The following is a 16664-nucleotide window of genomic DNA, read 5'->3' as shown; positions in this document are numbered from 1 at the left end:
GAAAGATACCACGACCTACATCTTGAAGTCCCTGATGGACATCACGGCATGTGACAACAAACATGACAACCAACATGCAACAGCTAGCACAGGCTCATCACCATGAATTTTTTTTTTGGAGGGGGGGGGGGGCTGGATATACCTACATGGTGCCAGCACCATCATCATCATCACAGCAGTGTTGCTGATATGCACAGCAAAGAAATGGGGGCCTCTTCTCTCAGAAACTTTCAACTGCAACTTAACCATTAAAATTACCCCCACCTTTCTCCCTGTGCATGTGTGTGTGCAGGAACTTAGCCCCCATGCTACGTTTTCTTAAACAGAGCATGTACTGGGCAAGTTCGAATGCATTCATGATGTACAAAAACACGCACACGCCACAGAACGAGGCACTGTAATGCTTGTGTTGTCTGGTTTGCCTCTGTGTCTGTCTATCGCATGGTACAGTCACGAATGCTATCGCGAAATAACAATCACATCAGGTCTCCCACATAAGACCTACTTTTCTATTTGTACAGATAGTTGTTTGCGATTCAATGCAAAAAAAAAAAAAAAAAGTTGTAGACACTGTCTATCGTGTTGTTTCTTTTTTTTTTCTTGCTTTCTAGAATAACTGTGTTTTTGTGATGGAATGTTGCAAGATATATCCATTGTTCCAGGTTTGTTCTGTGGCGATTACATCACTGATGTTCGTGGGAACCCTCTGAATCGACTTGACGGCCAGCCTATTCGGACACTGTTCAGAAGCAACATTTCTTAAATAATATGTTTACAGGTGGCACTTGCCAGAAGCAGCCACGACTAACATTGGAAATTCACCACAATGGCTGAGGTGCTGCGCTATTGAGCACGAAATCGCAAGTTCAATTCCCGACCGTCACGAGTTCCTCTTCCATGCCTGGATTTCGGCTTACGTTAAGTGTCGCCAGGTGGCCGAAATTTATCTTTTAGCTTTACACTATGGTGCGCATCACAGCATCAGTCTAGCTTTGGCATGCAAAACCCAACTTTGAACAGGCACCCAAAACATTTCCATGCAGGCCAGGTTGCCAGTGCATCGATGTTGCCTTGCCAATCAGGCAGCGTGTGTCTGCACCACTCATCGATGGGAGTGCCCATTCAGGCTTACCAGAAGGCCTGTGGTCATCCTGCCATTCCGACGTTTGATTGACTGATTGTAGGGTTTAATACGTTGGCACAAAGAGGCAATGAGGTGCGCCGTAGTGGAGGGCTCCGGATTAATTTTGACCACCTGGCATACCTGCCAGGTTCGCTGGGATGGCATTAGGGAGATCTTATCGGGGGGTGCGGGGAGGGCTATAAAAATTAGTAGCAACAGAATGGAATAATTTACACGCATTATTAATTTAGTTAGAACACAGCAGGAACTGAACTGTCTCGTCCAAACTACTAAAAAGCTACACCACTGTTCAGTTGTTAAATCTTAACGTGGCTCGCGCCAACTTTTTCAAGAAGTCCTGGGAATACTGTCGAGTGTAAAAATGTTTGCTCCTACGACAACTTCCCCAAACGATCGCGAGTGACGGTTGTGTCAGACATGGATGCTCTGAATTAGGCGCAATTTTTTTTTACTATGCTGAACTGCCTCTTGCATTTAGAGTTTCTGTGGCACTGACTAGTTCAACTTGCGCGCATGCTCCACTATGCCTTTTAAGCTCTTTACTGATAGCGATGTCAAGTGGTGCACGATTGTATTGTCAGGTAGCTCGGGCGCAACGTGGGCAGACTGGGAGGAAGGTATGGCCAAACACGAGTGCGCATTTAGAAGATTTTTGTTTCGGTCGTACAATCGTACAAAACCACCAAAATTCGGGAATCTCCCGGGCAATTCGGGAAACTTGGCAGGTATGACCTGGGGATCTTTAACGCGCACCGAAATCTTGTACATACGGGCATTTCTTCTTTTCGCCTTCATCAGAAAAGCGGCCACCGCGGCTGGAAATCAAACCCTTGTCCTCGTGCTCAGCAGCACAACACCTTAGTCACTGAGTCACCACGGCGGGTGCCATTCCGATGTGCGGCGCAAAACGATGCTATGGTGACCCCATGAGGCGAGAGGTTTAAGACCGTTAGCTCGGGCCTTAACATGCAGCAAACACAGGCGCATCACCCATCTCCTGTTCTATTGCCTCCTCAAATCCATTGTACATGGACTGTACTCATCTACAATACTCTGTGAAGTAGTGGCAAGAAAGAAGGAATTAATAAAACGAAGTTCATTGGCAACAATTATAGCAGTGAGGCAAAGTGTTTAGGAAACAAGGTAAGTATCCAAGTGAGGTACCTGGACTACAAAACAAGCATTCGGGATTTAAACAGACGATAAACATTTTCCTTTGCTCTATGATTATCATTTGGCTCAGCGGATGAAACTTTGTTTCTACAGACATAATGAGGCCTGCGTGCAAAAGAAAAGACTCACACTATAACCACCCACCTAAGTTACATTTTTATAATAAATCTACAATAACAATAGCTTGTATGTTGTTCTGGTGGTGGTTTATTGTGAACCCTTGATTTACTATTTTGGGCCACCAGCAAAGGTTATTCTTATGTGTGCTGTGTGAGGTTTTTCGTTCCCTGTGAAAGGATAAAGCGCGCGACAATATGCAACACAGACCATGGGTGTTCAAGTACGCACATACACACCGCAATTCATGCAAGACCAAACACAAAAATGATGAACTCTGTGGCATTCGAGGTAAATACAAAAAAAAAAAAACGTGCATGCGTAGAGATAGCTTACACTCGAAGTGTGGTGAAAGATGCACCTATAGTTGGAGACGTTGTACCATTAAATTTTTTCTGCGCGTATCTTGTTATGATGCTTGTTTTTCCGACACCTGAAAGAAAACATAGAAGGGCGAGGCCATTACTTTAAGGGTCTCCTAACTTAATTGTTTCGTCAGTCTCGCGCTACGGGAAACTTGTATAAGGTTCCAAGTCACACGATGTTTGGATTGATTGTCAGTAAATGCAGTAAGAAACTAGACGGCTTTACCTGTTTCCTTTCTGGAAAAAAAAAAAAAAAGAACGCTTCCAAAATCAATGGGTGCAAGCAAACCCGCGGACGCGCGCACTGTAGCTCGTCGCCGTAGCATCCGCGATTGTCGTTCACTCCGACTTGAAAATATAGTCGGAGCTAATCGGATGGAATTAACTCACATGAAGGATTCAGTAAAAGAATCACCCGACCAGTCTACACAAAGGCGGGAAATATTATGAGCCGTGGCGCACATACGCGGCCACAACATAAAAGACACGAAACAAGCGCGGACCCGCACACTTCAGAAGAAACGCGTCGAAAGAGTAAAACATAAGACCAAATGAAACAAACCTAGCGCTCCAAGCAAAACAACTTTTGCATCGACGACCTTCGGTTCTGCGGCAGTTGTCATTTCCACGCCGGACATGAAAAATGCAGTCCTCCCCTACAACATTATCGAGCTCTACCGTTGCACGAAGCGAAACTCTGTTGCAGCGCGACAATAGCGTGCGATGACAATGGCGTGGGAGTGGGAAAAAAAGAAACAGCGATGCAGCGCTTTTACGTGCTTCGCACGCTCACTTTCGCAGGAGCACAGCAACCGATCAGCACAACAGTGGCCTTTGTGTTGACTTGTGCTGTTAGGTTTTGCTGTTTCTTGACACGCTTGTTTTAGTGATATTTTAGCGGCACTAATCACCTGCGTCGCCGCCTGCCAGCGGCTCCTTGAAAGTTGGAACATAAGATAAAGAACCGCATTTTTAAAAACATTATTTTTAAATGTAAACACTTTATTGTAAATGTGCTTAAATCGCACATTAACTGCACAGTTAATTTGTGGAAAGAATAAATATACCGAGTTTTACACAATAATACGAAACTGAGGTTAGTAGTTGAAGCGGGAGTTTAAAAATTACGAAGAAGAAGCATGTTTACGCTAAGGCCAGCACGGAGGAAGACAGGAGATACGTCAGCTCAAAACCATGCTGCGTTAAGAAAATTACTCGTCACCTGCTTACGAGGGCTCTCCCACAGTCTTTGAAGGGCAATGGCCTCCTTGAAAGTACATGCCGAGGCTGGAGGCTTCAGCCACGACCCATACATAGGTTCAGAAGGCAAGGATGTCGGCTAGTGTTGCAAAGCAAACCACGCATGTACTACAAGTAACGTACTCCATCAGGTGTGGAGGCATTGCTGAGTTGGATGAGCATACGACAAAACAAGGCAAAAAAATAATACGTCAGGACAACTTGCGGATGCCTTCTGCATAGCCAAAGTGAAAAGCCCAAGGAGCACACGCCGCGGTACCTGCACGCGTCAGTATTTCTTTTAAATGTAATGTTCTTTTTGTTTCTTATGTTTGATTGTATCGGATCTCTTTCACGCATAAACGCTGATATTTCTTTGTATATGTTGCTCCGTTGAATAAACTATCGTTGAAAGATGCAGGTCCCATCTTATCGTGTGCTTGCCACGTGTTTGCGCTCTTCTTTTGTCTTTTTAATGGCATGTCGATGTCACCAACGACGTCCAAGCAGTTTGTAGAACGCCGTTTTATTGAAGAGGTGCCCGTGTTATCAAAACATCTATCACAATTGGCGGTTTGTTGCTTTCACAGCCATTTTAAGGTTTTTACTTTAGGTATTCTGGAATCCCCATATTGACATCTGCTCTTCTGCTCTGTGCAAACTGCTTCTTGAGGCACAAACTCTGTAAAAAGTCCTCAAACGTTAAATTATTCGGGTATCTCTCAGTTATTCACCCTAGACCTGAATATGCATGCATTGCATGGGATCCGTTCAGGGATGCTAATAATAATAATAAAAAAACTCGAAAGCTATTGGATTCGTTTCCTTTAAATTTTCCCGGTTAGATTCCCCCTCTGACCTTATGCAAGCTAACCATATCCCCACTCTCCAAATTCGAAGAAAAAAATTCTGCTTGGACTTTCTCGCTCACCTTGTCAACAAAGAATTGGCCATTGGCGTCATATCGTATCTATCCCCTTTAATGACGCGACAAACGCGTCATCACCACCCTCATTCACTAAAGCTCTATTTCACTAGAACAGACACATTTAAATTCTCTTTATTTCCCCGTGCAATACCTGATTGGAATGTTCTTACAGAGCCCATATCTCGTTCGAAATTATGTTTGTTGCTAAATGTGTTTCGCTGTATCTATGTTCGCATTGTATTCCTTGCTTTGAATACTATGTATATACCCACCCTGCGTGGACCTGCAATGGTCCGCAGTATGTAATAAATAAAACAAATAAATAATATGCTCCCAGTATATATTTACATGTTTCTCGTGTCTTAAAGGAGCACTGACACAAAATTTTGAAGGCGAAATAACTTCGGAGATAGATTGGTGTGGACACACACTCATCATATGCAAAATATAAGAGGCAAATACAGCCTCAAATATATATAAAATCAAGTTTAAAGTGTGCGAAACGCAACCTAGAAGCCAGCGGAGGATCTCGCGCAATCGACATTCCCTGGATTGGGAATAAATAAACAACATCCAAACACGTCGCGAGTTTCTGTTGGCCGCTTCCGCACTGTCGGCGTTTCTCGCCGGCTCGCCGCTCCGATCAGAAGTCGGAACTTTTGCTCACGAGCAAAAGTTCTCAGCAGCTGCCCGATCTCATCGGGCAGCTGGCCGCGACTTAAGTTCTACGGCGATTCCACGCACTCTATTTTTATTGCTTTTTATTACACTGAGCACGAAAACGTGCCGGGGACACAAAAAGCGCACTGAGCGAGCCGCACGGCCGCTGCGCAGGCGGTGGCCACGGCCGCGAAGTGGCGCAGGCCGGGGCAGGTAGCTGCTCTTGATCTACATGATCTTCTTGATCTTGATCTTCATGATCTACATGGCGGGGTTAGAGAGGAAGCAAGAAGTCAGCACGTTGGGGTTCGACTTATCCTACATGAAAAACGGGCAGGTGGTGGAACAAAGGGTTCCGGGACGAATGTATGCAGACGACATATTGTTGATGGCGGACAACCGGATAAGTATGCAGGGCTTGATGGATATATGCGGTGAAGAAGCGATGCACCTATGGCTATTCTTTAGCAGAGAAAAATCGGGGATCATGGTCTTTAATGACGGCGAGGAGCACAAAACAGTATCAGTGCAGCAAGCAGAAATACCATTGGTGAAAGAGTATAAATATTTAGGAGTATGGCTGAACAACAGCGAAGATTACACACAGGCGCATGAGGCTCACCTTAAGAAGAAAGGAAGACGGAACGCGGCTATAATGAAGCATAGAGCCCTCTGGGGATACAGCAAATACGAGGTGGTAAGGGGAGTCTGGAAAGGGGTCATGGTACCAGGATTAACTTTTGCTAATTCGGTTCTGTGCATGAAGCCAGGGACCCAAGCGGGCCTGGAAGTAAATCAGACGGCGGTAGGCAGATTGGCCCTAGGGGCCCACAGCAAAACTACAAATGAAGTGGTACAAGGGGATATGGGCTGGTCGTCTTTCGAGGCGAGGGAGGCGCAGAGCAAGATAAAGTTTGAGGAGCGACTTCGTGACATGGAGGACGAAAAATGGGCCGCGAGGGTGTTTAAGTACCTGTATATGAGGAGTGTGGACACGCGGTGGAGACGGAGGACCAGACAGCTGACCAAGCGGTACGGAAAGTCGGTAGGGGAAAGCGGGGTTTACACAACAGTTAAAAAGCAGGTAAAGGCAGCAGAGACGACGAAGTGGGCACAGAGAATGGAAGGGAAAAAAATCCTGGAGACTTATAGGGCAGAGAAACGGGAAATTAAGAAGGAGGGATTCTATGGCCATACGAGAGGCAGTGCGTTGCTCTTCGAGGCACGGGCAGGGTGCCTGACAACCCGGGCATACACGGGTAGCTACAGGCAGCAGGATGAAACGTGTGCATGCTGCGGCAGTGATCGGGAAACTATAGACCATATTGTCAGGAGGCGCACAGAGATACGGCCACCGCGGGGTGAGGGGGAAACGACGCTGGCGGAGGCTTTGGGATTTGGGGCGAGGGGGAACCTCAACTTCAAGGTCATAGAGGTGACGAAGAGGCGACTGGAGTGGTGGTGGAGGAAAAGTAGGGAAGGGATGGGTACGCTGGCGGAGTAATCATACGGATGAGAATTTAGAACAGCGAGGGCAGAAAAAACGGGGGTGGGGGCGATGAGTTTAAAACAGAAAAGAGGGAGAGATGGGAGGGAGGAGGTTAGTTGGGAGTAGGGCAAGTAAACGTAATAAAACAGGCAAGTCGGTTGCTGACAACCGACGTCCCGATTCAAAGAGAAAGCCACTAATCATCATCATCATCATCATCAGCAGCAGCAGCAGCAGCAGCAGCAGCAGCAGCAGCTCGAGCGATACCGCTGCACGAAATGAAACTCAAGTCCCCATCAAGGCAGCACATACGAGCAAGGATTTAACTTGGCGAATTGAATTTAAAATCGTCCTCTGCAGCGGCAACCGAATATCCACCGCAGTGTCAAGTCTAACACATCTGTAGGCAGACCTGTAGACATACTGTTCAGCTGCTCCCAGCGCGCATCTTCCCATGCGCTGTCTGGAGAGACGCGCGTCGTTTCCTAGCCGCGACAGCAATTTGCACTCGCGGCGCCTGCATCACGTCCATGGTCGCTTTTTAATTAAGCGGCTGACGAAATCAGTACGTAGGGGCTTTAGCAGAAACTGCCGCCGACGCGGAATCGACAGTGCTACGGCAGCTCTGCTCTGTGATATCCATCCGGGAATCACGTGGGCAGCTTTGTTTATACCAAATCCAGCCTTTCGCAGCACCCGCTGAAACCGAAACTGCTACTAGCTGCATTAAAAACATCTTTAATTAAATAACCGTCGCGCGCTGAAGCAAATGAGGTTTCTACACGTGGTAACTAGGTCACTAGCTACTTATCGCAAAAAAAAAAAAAAAAAGGATGCCAATTTTTTGTGTCGGTGCCTCTTTAAATGATTTTCTGTTACTCTCGGTTGCTTTTAGTAGCCTTTGAAAGTTGAAAGTCACTTAACTGAGGCGAATGCGAGTGGCAGCGCTCAAGCGAGAGGAGCGCCTCTTGGTTGCGCACGATATACCAGACGACGCGCTTCGAACGGCCCCCCCTGAAGCGACACGCACCGATTATCCAAAGTGTTGCCTAGCAACCCGTCTTTATTCTCGTTCGGCAATCTTTCCCTCCATGACTATGGTCGAGAGGTTTCAAACGCCGACAGAACGACGTTGTCTAGCAACGCTCTTTCTTGGATGACTCTGACAGCTGCCGCCGATGAATGGCGCTGGCAGTATCAATATGCCACCGCCATGCATGAAAATCATTATGTCGGTGTTTTAATTAAAACACCGGCATATGATTTTTCTGATTGCGCGTTTCCTTGATTGACAGACTTCACAGCCAGGATCTTCAAGAATAGGCATGCGCACACGCGCAAAAGCTATAGGCTCGTGAAGCTTTGTAGCCAGAAAAAATTCCCTTCTGCCATTGTCCGCCACATTTTGGGGCAATTAAAAAAAACTGATTAGGAAGTCGCCCATGCCTCAGTAACCTTGGACAGTAGCGACGTCACTCACGTTCCATCTCGATTCATGTGTCCAAATATGAGTCATAACTCCTAAATGGTGTTCGAGTATGCCTTACCTTTCGCGGCCAAAATATGCAGACCGGTCATGCGTGTTCCGACGTGTGCATGTCGCCCGCCAATCATTTGCTCACACGTGGGTAGATGAGCCGGTGTATAAATGAGAAGAACGCACAAAGTAAAGCCAGTACGAATCATTGCGAAGTAATAGAGAGAACACACACACCGACAGAGCGAGTGGGCGAGGAGGAAACAGTATATATTTTTGGTGTCACTGATGCTCGGGGAAGGGATCTCTCCAGAAGTGTTTTTTTTTTTTTATGTATACAAATGACAAGAAGAGAGAGGGGGAGAAAGAGGAGAAACATATCAGGGTTCCATTGGTTGGTTGCCTCTGCTCCGGAGTGGCCGAGAAACCCGTGACAGCGCTTTTGCGGACGCGTCACGTTGGCTTCGAGGTCTCCGCAAGGCGACGAGTAGGTTTGCACTTTGAACACTCACTAGGAGTTCACGATGAAGAGTCTTTGTTTTACTTTTCTGCGCTTGTGCTCCGCTTCACTGTGGACACTGCGTACCAACGGCGCACTTCTTCCAAGAACACGTACGAGATCGGCGGTGACGTGTGATACACAAGGCTTCACCACAAACCGCCGGCAGGTGTTCATGTCTGCGTGCACCACAGCACGAAAGCGAGACCGTGTTTCTTTTTTACTTTTGTGTCTAGGATTTTAAATACCGTCGTCTATTCTTAAACCAACGTATTAGGGTCTAATATATGTAAGCGCTTCACTGTGACCCGTTACGCAGGAAATTGAAAGCACTGAAGCAACAAGAAATGATCAGACAATATCAAACACATGCGTGCTGCCAAGTTTTAAAGTCATTAAAAGTTCAAAAATACCCCGTTCTTAAGCCTTGCCTAACCCAAACGCACCTTCGGCGAGCATGTCCCTCCCTTAATTGCGACATGTACCAACCCGAAGACTTCGCCGAGAAGCAGAAGTGCATTGCAGCAATCACGCGTAAGTGTGACGTGCATAAGTGGCTGGCAGGCTGGCAGGGAGACACAGGCGAGAACGTTTTTTTTCCACTCAGCTACCTCCGGTCTCATTACGATAGGCTGTTCCAGTCGGGCGCACGTGAAGGCACGCACGGACGCACGCACGCACGCGCACACACTCGCACCGAACGCGGTAAGGAGTTTGGCGGCAGCAGTTGACTGGAAGCGCTTTCCTGCACGCAATGTGATGGAAAACGAAGTCGTCGACCTGGAAGCGCACTTTCTTCCATTGCTCGGATGCACTACGTCCTGCGCAAGTCTCAGGGGGCTGCCGCCATTGCGGACGGCAAGGGCTGCGGCCGCTACGTCGAGGGCAACGTCAAGTAGAGGGACAGCAACGCAGGCAGTGTTGTCATGACGGCAGTGAACAGACGATTCCATCTGGTCTCGGCTTGGCCATTAATTTCTGCGAAGGCAAGAGGGGATGAAGGTACAGATTACGCTGTTGTTTCGTAAGGACATGTTAATGCCCGGTAAGTTCAATATTTTTATGCACTGGCACAGAAACAAAAACAAGAATAATTTCGGAGCCATTTAGTTATGTGGACGGGGAAAGAAGGGGCGTTGGGTAGTAGGGGCATTCCCACATACAAGGGTATACATGGTGAGGGAGTCTGGCAAGAAGGAAAGTTGTAGTTAAAGATCCCCAGGTGGTCAAAATCAATCTGAAGCCCTCCAGTACGGCCGCCTCATCACCTGTGCAGCGTCGGCGCGTTAAGCCTCATAATCAGCCTACTATCTTTGTGTTGTGGGTATATCTCCGAGGAACAAAAATAGCTGTAACGGCGTACCTCCTCATCAGCAGTCTTAAAACATTTTTCAACACTTAGCTTGAAACACACTGTAGTAATATACATGTATATATTTCCAGCAAATGTCCTCTAGAAGTGCGTTTGACACTACTGCACCCGAAAGGACCTCAGTGTGATCTCTTGGTAATATCTGGCGCGTGTTTCAACAAGAAAAGCGAGTAACTCAGAATGTGTTCCACAGAAAGCAGCTGACGCGACTTTTTTTCCCAAGGGGTTCCACAACTTTACAGTCAACAGCTAAAATTTTAAGACAGTAACTCCACCTCAGCAATTTTAACTATACAATGATTATGAACAGTACATTTTGAAGAACATGCTACCACTTAGGAGACACAGTTGCTTCGGTTAGTTTCATTCGCGCGTAACGCGTCGACTCATTTTTAATCTCGGTGCTTGACTTTTGTTCATCAATGCATAACGTTGCTGTATGCTGAGCCAAGAACTGGGCTCACCGCAGATGATGTTCTTGAAGGGCCTCGCTGCTGCGGGACCCTGCGGAGTCCCCGAGGACGACGCGAGTAGCGGCCTCGGTAGCACCCAGGACCCGTTTCGGCAGACCAGCTCCCGGGGCCCCCGCAGTTCGAAGCCGTCGAGGCAGTAGTAGCGCGTGAGCGAGCCCTCGGCCGGAGTGCGCCAGCAGGTCTCCTCGCCGCTCACGTTGTAGAAGCCGTTCACGATCTCCGGGGGCTCAGGAGGGCAGCCGGCGTCTGCGCGAGCACGAAGGTCGTCACACGCGCTGTTGGAACTGAGACGCTTGGTGGGACTTTCAGCTGAAGTCCGCTGTCTGTTCTCGACACACCGAGCTGATCATGGGCAGACACGTGTGGGTACGACACAAAAGTGTTTTCAAGGGCGTATGGGATTATAAGGTGAAGTAGTATCCCTTTCCCCCTCTTTTGACAAGAGAGAGATAAGGGGAAGATGATTTTATTTCATGCCTGAGATGGGTTTTGATTGGTATACACGTCTTGAACAATCTCTCTCTAAATCCTGCTGCTTCTGCCATCCAGACGACTGTGAGTTGCGGCTCCGACAAAAATTTAGCTTTGAAGTGGCCTACCCCGAATTTTCACATCGTATTGCTGTACTATGCACCTTTTGGCAAACACTTGTTCCGCTTCTTCCTGACCTCCCACGAACTTCAATAAACTCGAGCTTTGCACAACGCAAGTTATGAGTTATGACTCAGCAAACTTTATATGCGCGTTTTTTTGTTCCCTGACTTGGCATACGGTATGTTTTACCTCTTCCAGCTATGCCTTGGCTAAGATGGGGAAGAGGCTGCGGCTTTGTTGGAAACTCCGTTAGCCTTTCGGAAGTCCATCAGTCTTGTGTACTCGACTGCGTGTGTGCGCATGGCTATACATCTGTACGTGTTTGCGTCGTCATGTACGTTTTTTTCTTCTTTTTGTTGTTAGGCGCTCTGCGCTTCCTGGGAACCATTCGATCGCTCTCCTTTTTTACTTAACTTTATTTAGAGTTTTTTCCTTACATTTCAATGCGTGCCATTTTTTATTTAACTTTTGTTCCCTCTCTAATTGTTGCCTTCCAAATCTCTCACATTCACTTCACTGCATTGTAATCATCCCCATCTGGCGTAGCAAGCACTGCCGCTAGCAGAGCTGATCTTTCCAGCCACATTAAAGAGTTCTCTCTCTCTCTCTCTCTCTCTCTCTCTCTCTCTCTCTCTCTCTCTCTCTCTCTCTCTCTCTCTCTCTCTCTCTCTCTCTCTCTCTCTCTCTCTCTCTCTCTCTCTCTCTCTCTCTCTCTCTCTCTCTCTCTCTCTCCATCGCGCGTTCCTCTGAAGTTCAACATGAAAGAATGTGTCATGTGCTCAATATCTGCACGTCGCAAATTATCGAAAGTACCTTTGTGTCCATCTTGAGCACCGAACGCAATAACAAGTTTCATACCAAGTGGTTTCATTTATGTAGGCATGCATGTCACGCACTCGGAAAAGGTCTCGGCAAACAGGCAACTTGCTTCGCTTTTCGCATCCGACAGCGCATAAAAAAGGGGGAGTCGGTATGGTTGTGCCAACCTCGGAACATCGAACAGAAGCACTGCGTACAAAGGGTTTACCAATTCATCGGTGCGGCGCCTGCCCGAGTCTGAGACTTCTTCCAGGTCAGAGTTTTCGTTCTTTGAAAGGACTCTTCAATACCTTCCAGTATTCATTACAGATCATTTTAAAAAAGCCACTTAGTGACTGGGGCTGTTGGCGTCTCTTGTCGTCGTCATAATCGTCGTAATCGTCGTTCGTTTCATGTAGCCAGGGCGCTAAAACACCGCGAAACTCGTTTAGCCTCGCGCTAGAACGTAACGCGTACCAAAAAAAACACCGGGACACTCGTTTACGCCTCCCACTAGAGAGCTTCGTGCCCCCAAAGACAAGAGACTTATACAGCAAGGCTGTATACCTCTACCCCCCCAACGGTTTAATTTCCGTTATCAAAAACGCCAAGGCGCCAAGAATACACTTATAGGCTGCATGATTTGCCCCTCACTAGGTTTCACGTTAGTGGAGATGGCCCGGGATTTTTTTCATTTCATTATCGATCACGTAAGTCGTTGATCCATACTTCCCGTGGCCGCAAGGGACGACGTGAAGAAGTGAGCCTCGCACCCGATATCTGCGCGTGGCAAACCACTTCACATGTTCGGTAACCTTATTGAGGCTAATGAAGCTGCTTTCTATGCTTGAATAACTGCGTATATACGTCTCGATGAAATATATTATCCCAGCCCTTCGCGATAATAGAGAAGAACACAAGAAATACAGAAGCCAGAAAATAACGTGACCTTTATTGCGGATATGTGATGAAAGACTTATCACCTTACATAAGCCCACAAGCGCAAGCCAGCTCATCCTGTCGTACACGTACGTTAATAATGTTCCGTAGGGGATTCCGCGCTGCCCGAAACCTAATGATAGAACATTTGAAAATTTTCGCAATAAAGGACAGACTGGTCTCAATATCTCAGCGCGGAGTGTCATGAGCTGCAAAAATAATAGAAAATAAATAGAAAAATGAAAACGGAACCGACGGATAGGCGGGAAAATGAAACTCCCCGCCCGGAGATTCAGCCAATAACACCGTCCGACTTGTTATGAAAGAGGAAAGCGTAGGAAAGGGGAAAGAAGGGGGGGGGGGGAGGGGCATATATATTGAGCGTACAGCCGGCGGCAAACACCCGCTTCTATATCTGAAGCCCTGCACATTGAAGTTTGATCGTTGCATAACCCGGGCCTTGTTGGGTACATGAACGCGGGTTGTATTGACCTCCCCGCAGATATGGACTAGCAGGAGAAAAGTGCAGAGCAAGGAAAGCCCGACATGTGAGATAATTGAAAGGTCTTTGCGTTATCTAGAGGGCGGAGAGCGGACCGTTCGGGGGGAACGTGAGTGATGGCCGCCGAAGCCTGTCATTTGCGGGCTCAGATGAAGTAGAAAAGGGTCCTGTCCTCCAGCCGCAGCGGGCTGATATCTATCGACGCGAGCCTTTTCAGGCTGGCAACTCGCTGTTCCGTGCTGTTCCGCAACCAAAGTGCCCCAAACGCTGGGTTCGGTTGGCTGCGACCATTTTTGGCTGCTCAGTACATTTTCTTCCCCAATTGCTTCCTTTCCGTGTTTCGCTTCCTTCAGCATCGCTCGATACATACGCGCCATCATTTCGCAAACGACGACCCGAAAGGAAGTCCTCTACATGGGCCATTCTGTCATTTTTCCCCCCCATCCCAGCTGCTCCCGGCGGTGTGGTTGTGGCGACAGGTCGGGCTGCAAGCTACCAAGCTTTTTATTCCCCGTGACCGACCTTTTCCTCCCCGACTCAGCCAAGAAATGAAGCCAGATGGAGGCACCTTTCGTCTTTTTTATTTTCTTCTCCGAGAACGCGCCTTGCTCACGCTCAGTGCAGCGTGCCTGCCCCGCACCATACGGGTCTGCAACAAAGGGGAAAGTTTGTGAGCCACGAAGCGCCTATTGTGGTCCCTGTCTCGTGTTTCACGGCCGTTTCCCCCTACAAGTTCCTCGTTTCCCCATAAAACTTTTTTTCGTTGTGACTTGTCCACTTATTCTTGCACTTTATTTATGATGACATCTTGGTTCCGCAGCAGGTTTGAGGTCTTGTGCATCAGCGTTTAATTTCTGGGCATTTTCGGGTTGCTTCGTAAGACCGGGAGGCTGCCGACGCCTGCCACCCGCAGACAAAAGCAAGATAAATGACATCCGTGGCATCGCTTGCTTTTATTTCTCACCCAAGAGCGCTCAAAGAAACTTGTCTATATGGATCGCTGGTTTTTTTCCCCATTTAAGGTGCAATTTAAGGGGGTACGTTTTACATTTAGCAACGTACGTACGTTTAGCAAGGCGTCAGTATGCACGTTCGGCCGTTTGTTCTGTTTGCTCTTTGCTCCAAACTCAATGCTATTACAACAAAGCGTTCTGTATAAACAAGTGCACTATCAGGGGTCGTAATTTAACTAATTATTATCGCCATTTTGTCTCACAAGATATTTACGTCGGAGGGGAATTACAAAGTAGCCAAGCACGAGCAGAAACATCCATGTTTTGCTTCTTTAATAGATTTAACGTACTAGGAAAAAGAACGGGGCGATAAAGTCTCACGTTATTGAGATACCTAAAAAAAAAAAAAAGACACCGACAACGCATTATAAGCTGTACCTTCGCACCAATGAAGGCATACTAACGCTTTTTTTTTCTTCTGAGAAGTCAGATCCTGTATCGCGAAATGAAGGAGTTGGAAAGGGTCTTACAAGTGGCTGCTTTCCTGAATATATCTCTCCGAGCGCTGATTTCATAAACTACCGTCTGTCGCGGCGTACCATTTGTTCACATTTTTTCCGAGTGGTAACGTAAGTCGTAGTGAGTTAAGGTTAGAGCACTTAAAGAAAAAAGAAAGGCTGAGATGTAAAGCAGTAACTGCTCCCCTTATCTGCCATCGTCCACGCGTCAATATTAATCAGCTCACGCTGTTCGTTTTTTACGTAATTTCTCTGGCGAAATGAGGAGATCAGCAGTGTTGTATAAGACGCAAGTATCCAATAAAAAATAAACACTTGGATATCGCCATTACCCGCCGCGGTGGCTCAGTGGCTAAGGCGTTGTGCTGTTGAGCACGAGGACGCGGCTTCGATTCCCGGCCGCGGCGGCCGCTTTTCTGATGGAGGCGAAAAGCAAAAACGCTCCTGTGTTCGAGATTTCGGCGCACGTTAAAGATAACCAGGTGGTCAAAATTAATCCGGAGGCGTCCAGTACGGCACGCCTCATCGCCTGTGAAGCGTCGGCGCGTTAAACCCCACAATCAATCAATGGATGTCACTAGTGACACTAGAGGTCACTAGTGCCGCTAGATAAGGGTACAGAGTACAGGCACTTTTTTCTCCCACTGTTCCGTGCCGCCGCCGTGATCATTTGTCAGTTCGCATCTCATGACATTTGTCTACACTGCGACAGTTCATCACTCTTAAAAAAAAGGTCGGAGCATTCACTAATGGAATACTAACAAGTTACTTGTCCCAGTATACACTAGGTACTTAGTAACTGGAGGTAGTAAATGTAGCACTTGTCAAAATTACTAACCGAAGCAGGCAGTAAGCACCACTACCCCCACTAGTAAAGTCCCAGCGATAGCACTTTTCTGAGCTACATGCGTTTACTAACTGGCCATGCACAACCTAGTCATAAGCACGACCTTAATCTAGTGCTACCACTTCCTACACTCAGTTAATTTACTAACCATGCCGTTGTTAGTGCCAGAGCCTACGTACAAAACCGCGGGGTAGTAAGGGTCGTAAGGAGTTAGTAAATACGGCCGTTACTACCTTTTTACGACCTTTTTTATTAAGAGTGATGGGCACCGCCATTTTGTTGCTTATGCGTTTTCTGTCGGTCAACTGTGGTAGTCTCAGCCAACGTTACTAGAAGTTTATTCTAGTAACGTTTGTCTCAGCTTGTGCTCCCTGCTTTGCGGGGCTGCGCGCGACTGGCGTCGTTCCGAACGCGAGTTTAAGATAACGCGCTTAGCAGCGTTCCAGCTGCAGAAGTGTGTCCGAAGATGTCGTGTTGCTGCGTCTTCGCAAGTGTTATTTACAAATGACCTTGTCAAAATTAGCGGTGAGGCCGCAGAAGCGACAATCTGGCAACACTGATAAAAACAAAAAAGGCC

General features: G+C 47.3%; 2 protein-coding genes across 7 annotated transcripts in view; both read right to left on the bottom strand.

Annotated features, from left to right (window-relative positions):
* Window positions 1-3771, bottom strand: part of LOC144178627 (ras-related protein Rab-22A-like) — a 48126-nt gene extending 44355 nt beyond the window's left edge. For 2 of the 3 annotated variants that reach the window (XM_077706617.1, XM_077706619.1), the window contains exons 1-2: window positions 3593-3771; window positions 2771-2867 (exon numbers count right to left, since the gene is read on the bottom strand). In XM_077706617.1, the coding sequence (XP_077562743.1) occupies window positions 2771-2867; window positions 3593-3752 (257 nt within the window). In that variant the 5' untranslated portion in view covers window positions 3753-3771. Of the gene's footprint in view, window positions 1-2770; window positions 2868-3361 lie in introns of all 3 variants that reach the window. The other variant, XM_077706618.1, reaches the window with a different exon arrangement.
* A 5075-nt stretch (window positions 3772-8846) lies between these two features.
* The window catches only part of LOC144178625 (uncharacterized), a 436372-nt gene continuing 428554 nt past the window's right edge, over window positions 8847-16664 (bottom strand). For all 4 annotated transcript variants that reach the window (XM_077706615.1, XM_077706616.1, XM_077706613.1 and 1 more), the window contains 2 exons: window positions 10928-11182; window positions 8847-10069 (listed from right to left, as the gene is read on the bottom strand). In XM_077706615.1, coding sequence (XP_077562741.1) covers window positions 9966-10069; window positions 10928-11182 — 359 coding nt within the window. In that variant the 3' untranslated portion in view covers window positions 8847-9965. The remainder of the gene's footprint in view (window positions 10070-10927; window positions 11183-16664) is intronic.

This window comes from Haemaphysalis longicornis, unplaced genomic scaffold (genome assembly GCF_048455015.1).
Source record: "Haemaphysalis longicornis isolate Haplotype H1 unplaced genomic scaffold, Haemaphysalis longicornis Haplotype H1 scaffold_4, whole genome shotgun sequence".
Lineage (NCBI taxonomy): Eukaryota > Metazoa > Arthropoda > Arachnida > Ixodida > Ixodidae > Haemaphysalis > Haemaphysalis longicornis.
This window is presented reverse-complemented; position numbering and strand designations above follow the sequence as displayed.